The sequence below is a fragment of the Garra rufa genome, chromosome 11 (assembly GCF_049309525.1).
Source record: "Garra rufa chromosome 11, GarRuf1.0, whole genome shotgun sequence".
Lineage (NCBI taxonomy): Eukaryota > Metazoa > Chordata > Actinopteri > Cypriniformes > Cyprinidae > Garra > Garra rufa.
Window position 1 is genome coordinate 6784036 of NC_133371.1, and position 10966 is coordinate 6795001.

The following is a 10966-nucleotide window of genomic DNA, read 5'->3' on the forward strand; positions in this document are numbered from 1 at the left end:
AATTTTACAAAACTGAGATATATACATCATATGAAAGCTCAGTAAATAAGCTTTCTATCGATGTTTGGTTTGTTAGGATAGGACAATATTTGGCCAAGATACATCTATTTGAAAATCTGGAATCTGAGGGTGCAAATAAATCAAAATACTGAGAAAATCACCTTTAAAGTTGTCCAAATTAAGTTCTTAACAATGCATATTACTAATCAAAAATTACATTTTGATAGGTTTACAGTAGGAATTTTACAAAAAATCTTCATGGAACATGATCTTTACTTAATTTCCTAATGATTTTTGGCATAAAAGAAAATCAATAATTTTGACCCATATAATGTATTTTTGGCTATTGCTACAAATATACCCCAGCGACTTAAGACTGGTTTTGTGGTCCAGGGTCACATATACGTAAACCAGTGGTTTACACTCTTGTTACTGAGGATGTCTTCCAAATCAAACACTCCTGATTGTCATTCTCATCAGAAGTACACTATATTGACAAAAGTATTGGGACACCCCCTTCTAATGAACAGGTTTGGCTACTTTAGTATTTTTCATGAGTACAAATCTTAATGTTTAAGCATATAATGATATTCTAGGGAATTGTGTAGCAACAGATTTGACAGGACCCTTTTCTGTTCTAACATGACAATGCCTCTGTGTTTAAGACAAGGTTCATAGAGAAATGATTGATTCAGTCAGTGTGGAAGAACTTGACTGGTCTGGAGAAAGTCCTAATATTAGCTGAACACCTCTGGAGTGACTTTAAATGCAGACCTTGAGCCAAAAACTCATCAGCAAACACCAATGACTTCTACATTTGGGTCCAGTGATTTTAGACACTTCCAAAACGGGTGCAACTGTCGGAAATACAATTTTTAAATACATGAATTGTGAGTTTTAGAAGTGCCCTTTTCTGTTCTAAGGAAGGCGTGTCCCAATACTTTTTTCAATATAGTGTATGTGCAAGTCATTGGTGTTTGGTGATGAGTTTTTGGTTCAAGGTCACTCCAGAGGTTTTTATTGCATCGAATTATCATCATTTCCTGAAATTTGGCATGTGAAATGATCATGCTTAACATACTAAACATACAGTACTTTGTATTTCTTTTATATGTTTGTCGTTTATGTGATTTACAATATTTAATGTACTATAAACTATCAAGCAAATCAAGTCAAATTATTTTATTTAGCAACTCAAGTGGAATTTAGTGGAATTTATTTGAATTCAATTCTGTTTCCTGACATTCCAATTCAATTCCATTTCCATTTCCTGTCAGCTGCATGCAATTCCAATTCCAATTCCATTCCAGGAAGTGAATTGGAATTTACCATTCACTCTCAATTCAATTCATGAATGGCCCCAACCCTGGAAATTACTAAAGTAGTCAAACCTGTTTATAAGAAGGGGGTGTTCCAATACTTTTGGCAATATAGTGTATTAGTGTTGTCACAATACTGGAATTTCTAACTTTGATACGATACCTTGAAAAATATCAATATGCAGTACTACTTTCGATACCACAGAGAAAAAAAAACTGCCACAATATTAAGGGGGTAAATTTCTTTTTTAATTTCTTAGCTGTTCAAATGCAACCGGTAGTGTAGGTCAGAAACTTTTTTTTTTTTTTCTTTTTAGAGCACACTTTTAAAATTAACTGAACTGTCTAACCAATCTCAGAACTTAAGTTAATGGTAAAAGATAATTGTTAACATTAGATAACAAGACTAAACAATGAAAAATACTTCCAAAACATCTCAGTTAACAGTTAATTTAAACTATCATTTACTAATACATGAACTATTTAAAATCTGAAGTTCTATCTGTTCATATTTTTTATTGGACCAGAGCTAACATGATCCGTTGTATTTTTATTAACGACGGTTATCAAAGATTAAAATTTACTGTAACAAATGCATTGCTCGTCGTTCATAAAAGCTGGTTAATGCATTAAGATTATTTGATGAACAGATTTTAATGCCGGATTCATAATCACCGATCCATGCAAGCAATCATGCGTGAATCACACACGAAAACAATGCTCTGGATAGACATTAAGACAAATTGCAGAATGTAAGTAAAGTTAATTTACATTTGACCGCAGTTAAAGTATTTAGTATTTAGTATTGGTACCGTTCAGATATTTCAGATTTTTGACAACACTATAGTGCATGACCTAAAATATTAATATCAGTTACTGTAATTTTTTTTATTTATTTTTTTTTTACTTTAATTCAGTTCAGTGCAGTGTTTTCAGTGTTTTTTTTTAGTTCAGTTAGTTTTAATTTAATTATTTAAATTAAGCTATATTTACAAATGTTATGGCCCATTGTAATGATAATAAGAAAGATATAGTTGATATATCATTTATAGAAATCATTCTAATTTTAAAAGAATAGCAGAACCCACATTATTTGTACATTAAAAGCACATGCCTGATTCAAGAAGGACGTCTTAAAAATGGCCAAAGAATATTATTTTACTAACTTTAACTAATTTTAAGTTAAATTGTGCTTTGTTGGTAGGCTATAATGTCTACTAGAATGTTACAAATGTTCAGTGTTAAATAAATATTTTTAAATAGTTGTTTTGTAATTGATTTGTTTTCTTTGAAAAGCAAGACAAACCTGTAAAAAGCAAATATTGGCTGTTTAATTTATGCAATAGTGAAAAAAATTGGCAAAATACATGGAGGAAAAACACGAAAAACCATGTTTGGTTTATTTATTTATTTATTTAAATGGCCAAAATCACAGTTATATCAATGCATTTAAAGTGGCAGTAGTTGACAATAAACATCAACATACTCAAAAGATGATTTAGACAATTTACAGCACAAATAATGATCTGATTTATAATTAATAATTCATTGTGCTTTAACAAAATTATGACCTGCGTAGTTTTTAGTTTCATTGTATATTAATTTCTGTAACTCAGTGTTATTTTTAGTATTATGTATTGTTTATTTTTTATAGCATTTATTAATATTTTAATTAGCTTTAATTTTTATATTTCCAATTTTCATTTTAAATTGTGCTTTACTTTTTATAATTAGACAACGCTGATTACATAATTACATTACGTTCATATGCTATGGTTATCTTTATAGTTATGGTTTTAGGTGTGACCAGGCCTTAAGAGTACATAAGGTAAAGGTGATCACTGCAAAAAATGCTTTTCTTACTTAGATATTTTTGTTTCCAGCCAGGAAGGATTTTTTTTAGACGAGTAAAAAATATTGTCTTGTTTTCAGAAAAAAAAAGGTCAAAATTAGGTGTTTTTGTTTGAAACAAGCAAAATAATCCGAAAATAATCTTGTTTTCTGTTTGAAATAAGATCTTTTTTTTTTCTTGTTCTAAGCAAAAACTCACTTTATTTTGACTTGGTTTTTTTTTGTTATTTTTTTGAAAACAAGACAATCATTTTTACTCGTCTAGAAAATTCTTCTTGATTTAAGAATTTTTAGATATTTTGACTAGAAATAAGACAAAAAATCTAAGTAAGAAAAGTAGGGCTGGGCGATTTGGCCTAAAATCAAAATCTCGATTAATTGAACATTTTAACCCGATTACGATTAATGAACGATTATTTTATTCATTAATAAATATAAATTATATTTAATTATATTTAAATAATATTTATTTTTTTGCCCTCATAGTTCACTGACAAGTTTTGTACAGTAAATATGCTCACATATTACAAGTGAGAGATTTTTGAATGAAGGGTGCACTCACTATCTACTATCTATGATTATTTATTGAACATCAGCGTTGAACAACTGAAATTAAAGCACACATTGCTTAAAACGAAAAGTCACATTTTTCTTAAATTAGTGAAAATAAATAACTTGCACTTTTGGAAACAAAATAAATTATTTATAAAATAATAATAAATATTAAAAGCAGGGCTCTGAACCGGTTCAAGGAACGAAAACGAAAAACGAAAACAAATGACATTGAACAGGAACAAAAACAAAAACGAAAACAAAATCAATTTTAATCGTTCTGAACAGAAACGGAAACAGAAATTCCACATTAACCGGTTAATAACGGTATTTTTATCGTTCTCTTTATTATATCAATTTGGCAGACCAAAAACATGAATTCAAATTGTGTACGCAAATGCGACGGTGACGCATACACCGTGAAATGCCCGCGAAGCAGACATAAGCAGAGCCCTTTCTGATGCGACGAGCTTAAGGTTACACCTGGCTGTTTCATGTGCAAAGGTATGTTTAGGTTTAAGTTATTGTAGCCTAATTAAAACTTGTAGTTAAAATTATGCATTACGTTTTCTTTTGCTTTTATGCATTAAATGTAAAAGCATAACTATCTGGAGTTCTGTTTTGTTTGAGTGAAAATAGCCTATAATTGGCTATATTAGGTAAGGAATATGCCGTAGCCAGCTATGAGGTCACCGAGGTCTGGACCTCGGTCATTTTTGTATATTCAAAAATAAAATGCCAAGCTCTCTGAATGATTATTTAGCCGTTTAAACCACCTCATATCACATGAGTGTTTGCAATTCATGTTGCTGCGAGAAGCTAGCGCAGTGAACGGCCCGGGGCTTGAGAGAGCGTTGAGTGAGAGCGCGTGTGCAGCCTCCGTTTGTTGCCAGATCCACCTATTATACGTGTTTTTTGACTCATTTTTCCAATTTATTGTGACACTTTGGGACGTTTATAAAGTGGAAAGTTGAATGTTAGTGTTACTGATATATTAATCTTATTTACAAAACACAAGCTTTGAACTTATTTCGGATATCTTTTTCTTTATTTTGTAATTGCTTGTTTTTCGTAGCAATATCCGGCAACATTGTACATTCATAAAAAAAATCTTTTAGACAATCTGTAACTTAATTGCTGACAGGAAGATAACACAATCGGTAAGACAAACGCAGCGATCATCGTTAATATCTGAAAGAAATGTATAACACTATCAAAAACAATAGCATAATACAAATCTGTTTGTTACAGAATGAAATAGGCTACTATGACAAATAACGTTACCGTTACTGCCAGCAGGAAGACGTCTCATGCTCTTTAGTCAACGTTAAGTCATCAAAAAAACATTAATTAAAGCGGTGTTTCTCAACCTTACTTCGGACCTCTCTAATTTTCAAACCCTAGTTACGGCCTTCAGGTGAACTCGTTTACTTTCGGTTTTAAAGACAAGAAGTTCAGATGACACGAACACGGAATTTGGTTGAATCATTTGTAAACATAATGCCAAACATGTTATTAAAAGGCACACACTATCTATCTATCTATCTATCTATCTATCTATCTATCTATCTATCTATCTATCTATCGCGCCGTGTAATAAAATAACGTTATTAACCGGTATTTTTTCTAGAAAACCGTTCTCGGAACGTATTGTTTAATGAGGAACGCAAGAACAGAAACGTTATAATATCGATTCTGCTCGGAGTGAACCGAATGGATTTTTTTTTCGTTTTTAAGCCCTGATTAAAAGTAGAAAATAAGCAGTATCTCTTCTAAATAAAATTACTCTTGTATATCCTGTAAATACTTTTTACTGTATAAATACTGCTTAAGCTCTCCATCTACATGTCGGAGGAATAACGCAACGTAACGGAGCGGGGTCACCTGACTCCACACGCAGTAATGTTTTTAAAGGGAAAGTAATTGAAATAATTGACCTGGAAAAATTTGATCGATTATAGGTTCTGAATGTCGATTTCGATTACTTTTCGATTAATCGCCCAGCCCTAAAGAAAAGCATTTTTTGCAGTGATAAATGGTCCATAAAAATAGATTTAAATAAGAAATAAATCTCTGTCTCTTTTCTTCACATTAGGTAGCCAAAGCAGCATTTCAGAGGCATAATGATCCACTGGATGCAGCTCTCTTCTATCTGGCCATGAAGAAGAAGGCTGTTCTCTGGGGTCTCTTCAGGTACTTTTACCTCACCGACTCATATTCAGTGTGTTATTTTCTTGAAATGTCTGCCGGTTTGTTTATGTATTGATTTCTGTGTAGGTCTCAGCACGATGAGAAGATGACCCAGTTTTTCAGTCATAACTTCAGGGAGGACCGCTGGAGGAAGGCAGCTTTAAAGAACGCCTTCTCTCTCCTGGGGAAACAGCGCTTTGAGCAGTCGGCTGCATTTTTCCTGCTTGCCGGCTCTTTGAAAGATGCCATTGAGGTCTGCACCGTCCTGTTTGAACTGTTGGGTTTGGTTTGGTTTGGTTGTGACGTCACTGAGTGTGTGGTCGTCTGTGATATAACAGCCCTGAGCAGTTCAATTTAGTCTAAACATCACAGATAAACTCCCCTGATGGAAATTTGACAGTTTTAGTTTGCCTTGGGCTGGATGTGTGACAGCACACAGTCAAAACACAGTGATAACAACACTCCTGAGAGATTACAACTGTATAGAGATTGTTCAAATTAGATACGTGGAGCTATGAATGTAAATGAGCTTTGCTTGTGTTTTTATTAGTATTTATTTTGAACAGACAACTGAAAAATAACATAACGTGAAACTCGTCGGAAAATCTTTTGGTCATATTTTACTCTAAATTTAAAAGAAAGAAGGGAAATATATTTTGCACACTGCAAAAAAATGCTTTTCTTAGATTTTTAGTCTGGTTTCCAGCCAAAATATTTTAAAAAATCTTAAATCAAGAAGGATTTTCTAGACGGGTAGAAATTGTTTTCTTGTTCCCAGGAAAAACAAGTAAAAATTAAGTGAATTTTTGCAGTGGGGTAAGCAAAAAAATCTTATTTCAAAAAGAAAACAAGATTATTTTTCTTACACCATTGGCAGATTATTTAGCTTATTTTGAGTATTTTTTTTTTTCTGAAAACAAGACAATTTTTATTAGCCTAGAAAATCTTTCTTGATTTAAGAATTTTTAGATATTTTGGCTAGAAACAAGACAAAAAGTCTTGAAATCGAAGTAAGAAAAGCATTTTTTGCAGTGCACGAAATTTAAGCCTGTAATCACTAGGATAAAAAGTATTACACTGCAAAAAATCCTTTTCTAACTTAGATTTTTTTGTCTTGTTTCCAGCGAAAATATCTAAAAATTCTTGAATCAGGAAGGATTTTCTAGAAAAGTAAAAATGATTGTCTTGTTTTTAGTAAAATCAAGTAAAAATTAGGTTTGTTTTTGCTTAAAACAAGCAAAATAATCTGCCAATGGGGTAAATAAAATAATCTAGTTGTCTGCTTGAAATAAGTTTTTTTTTTCTTACCCCGTTGGCAGATTATTTTGCTTGTTTTAAGCAAAAAACTCACTTAGTTTTGACTTGTTTTTACTAAAAGCAAGGCAATAATTTTTACTCGTCTAGAAAATCCTTCCAGATTCAAGAATTTTTAGAAATTTTGGCTGGAAACGAGACAAAAAAAATCTAAGTAAGAAAAGCATTTTTTGCAGTGTATAATTTTGTTGGTGTTCCAATCAAATATTAGTATTGTAATATGTCCCAACCTTTTACATTTGCATTTTTAAATAATAATAATTATTAATATAAACATTAAATTTCCACTTTAAATTATATAATTATATATAAATGGTCTACGATTTTAATGTTTGATTATTTTTCTAGTGATAATGAGTTTTTGTTTAGTCAATTTTTTAATTTCTTTTTTTATACATTATAGTATTGAGAATATTAGGTTCAAAGTTGCTTAATTGTAATTTTTTTATTTTTTTATTTTTGGCTAGAAACAAGACAAAAAAGCTAAGTTAAAGCATTTTTTGCAATAATTATCATTATTTATGTTATCATTAGATTTCCATTTACAATTATATATAAATGGTTCATAATTTTAATGTTTGATTATCTGTTCTATTGATAATGATTTTTTTGATTTTCGATTTATTTTTTGTACATTTATAGTAATGATAATATTAGTTTCAAAGATGCTTAATTGTAATTTAAATCGTGTCACAATGCAAAAAAGAAAAATAGTTTTCATTGTTTTTCAGCAGTCTTTTGATTTTGAAGTGAAACATGACTGGTTTATGTTTTTGACCATTTGTTCTGTCTCAATTTTGGTCTGATAGGTTTGTCTGGAGAAAATGGATGACATCCAGCTTGCGATGATTGTCGCTCGTCTTTACGAGGCTGATTACGAGAGCTCCTCCACCTGTCAGGCAATCCTGTATGAGAAGGTCCTGGGCTGCAACAGAGATGGAAGCGGGTTCTCCTGTACCAAACTGCACCCCGACCCGTTCCTCAGGAGCATTGCGTACTGGATCATGAAGGACTACACCCGAGCTCTGGACACACTGCTGGAGCAAATTTACAAAGAGGATGATGAGAACCCTGGTAAAGACTCACAATCACTTACAGCAACTGATTGATAGCGACCAATAAATACTTCAAATATTAACAGTAGTAATCCAGGGTATCCACACACTGCAAAAAATGCTTTTCTTACTTAGATTTTCTGTCTTGTTTCCAGTCAAAATATCTAAAAATTCTTGAATCAGGAAGGATTTTCTAGACAAGTAAAAATTATTGTCTTGTTTTGAGTAAAAACAAGTCCAAATTAAGTAAGTTTTTGCTTAAAACAAGCAAAATAATCTGCCAATGGGGTAAGAAAAAAAAATCTTATTTCAAGCTGACAACTAGATTTTTTTTCTTACCCCATTGGCAGATTATTTTGCTTGTTTTGAGAAAAAACTCACTTAATTTTGACTTGTTTTTACTCAAAACAAGACAATAATTTGTACTTGTCTAGAAAATCCTTCCTGATTCAAGAATTTTTAGATATTTTGGCTGAAAACAAGACAGAAAATCTAAGTAAGAAAAGCATTTTTTGCAGTGTTTTAAAAAGTCATAAATAATCTTAAATTCAGATTTGATGGGTCTTAAAGGGTTGGTTCACTTCTAGAACAAAAATTTTGGATAATGTACTCACCCCCTTGCAAGATGTTCACGTCTTTCTTTCTTCAGTCGTAAATAAATAGTTTTTTGAGGAAACATTTCAGGATTTCTCTCCATATAATGGATATAAATGCAGTTTAAATGCAGCTTCAAAGGGCTCTACACGATCCCAGCTGAGGAACTAAGGTCTTATCTAGTGAAACGATTGGTTATTTTCTAAACAAATTGACAATTGATATACTTTTTATACTATACTTAAGTTAGTTACTAGAAAAAAGTAATCTGATTGCGTTACTTGCATTACTTGTAATGCGTTACCCCCAACACCGATTGTAATAATATCATTTATGACAGCTTTTTACATTTGTTTTTACATTAAACACATTAAATGTTACATATATGTAATCGGTGTGGGGGTAAAGCGTTACAAGTAACACAAGTTATGTAAAAATGTTACTTTTTCCAAGTAACCATTAATTGACAAGACAAAATCTGAGTTACTTTTTCAAATAAGTGACGCCAGTTACTTTTTTCCCCCATTTATTGGTTAAAAGCTCTCCTGTCCTCATGTTGAGAGAAATAAGAGTAAGATGTTACTTTAGTTCTAGAATAAATGTGAACATGCATTAATTCATCTCACTCACTAAACAAACACATGCAGTATTTCTCAAAATGAATAAAACCCCTGAAATTCAACACAAACCTGCAATTAAATATGTTAAATAATACAAATATCCTTCATGTACATATGATCCTTAAGCCTTATGTATTTAATCCCATTTTATTAACCGATGTCTTTGTTGCCGTCCTTCGATGATCCAATTCATCCATACTAATAAGCAAAAATTACGCAAGATAATCCAACATTTCTTTTCCTTTTTTTTTTATTGCTGAAGAGCTGACATTTGTTCTTCTGCGGTCTACTGTACAGACGTCAATTTACTTTTCTCTAAGCCTGAGGCTTTTGGTGTAAAAAGGCTTTTACATTTGACAAAAATATAACTTTTAATATTAAAAACAAACAAGCAAGCCCTGCCCAGATTTAAAAAGTAACGCAAAAGTAACGTAACGCGTTACTTTCCATAAAAAGTAACTAAGTATGTAATTAATTACTACTTTAGGGAGTAACTCAATATTGTAATCCATTACTTTTAAAAGTAACTTTCCCCAACACTGTATGTAATATAATGTGTATTTCCATTACAGAATTAGTCTTAAAACATCTTAAATTTCGATTCAAATCTGTGGAAACCCTGAAATCCCAGCATGCACTTAAGAAAAACTACTCAATTTGTTGCGTGTCAGCTTTTCATTAACACTGTTTGAGACGTAATGTTTCTTTTAAATTTTTCAGATGTCCTGGTAAAATCGTGCAATCCTGTCGTCTTTAGTTTCTATAACTACTTGCGCGCACGCCCTCTGATTATTCGACGGCATTTTGCCAAGCCTGAGGCGTCTGCGGTTACGGTTGGTCTTACAACAGAACGCAACAGCGCTGATGAAATAAACCTGATAGAGCGGAAACTCTTCTTCACCACCGCTAACGCTCACTTCAAGGTGGGCTGCCCACTCCTGGCCCTTGAGGTCTTATCCAAAATCCCTAAAGTCACAAAGAAAGCTTCTTTGAGTAAGGGCTCATCTGTGGCCAACGTCAGTGGTGCCCAGCCTCAGGAGAACGGAGGAAAGGCTTTAGATCTCGATTGGGGAGCTCCTCCCGTTCCCAGTCAGGCCTGGGGAGCAGACTCCTCCACCGGATTGGACTGGAGTCAGCCGATGGTTAAAGTGGAGGATGAAGGTCTACAGTTAGAATGGGGTGATGACAAGGAAGAAGATGAGGATGATGAGGGCGGGCTGACCATGAAGAAACCAGAGGTGGAGGAAGAGGAGGCTAAAAAGCCGTCCAAATCAGCAGCCCTGCAGTGTGAAGAATCAACGGGCGAGTCGGAGGTGGATGTTATCGCCGAACAGCTGAAGTTCAGAGCCTGTTTGAAGATCCTCATGACGGAGCTGCGGACGCTGGCAACAGGATATGAGGTGGATGGAGGCAAACTGCGATTTCAGCTCTACAACTGGCTGGAGAAAGAAATTGAGGCCATGCACCACAT

At 32.9% G+C, this 10966-nt stretch overlaps 1 protein-coding gene across 1 annotated transcript in view; it reads left to right on the plus strand.

Annotated features, from left to right (window-relative positions):
- dmxl2 (Dmx-like 2) overlaps nt 1-10966 on the plus strand; it is a 103731-nt gene that overhangs the window by 51940 nt on the left and 40825 nt on the right. The window contains 4 exon segments of the mRNA XM_073851102.1: nt 5818-5915; nt 6000-6165; nt 8036-8300; nt 10216-10966. The exon segment at nt 10216-10966 is cut by the window's right edge and continues 13 nt beyond it. Coding sequence (XP_073707203.1) covers nt 5818-5915; nt 6000-6165; nt 8036-8300; nt 10216-10966 — 1280 coding nt within the window.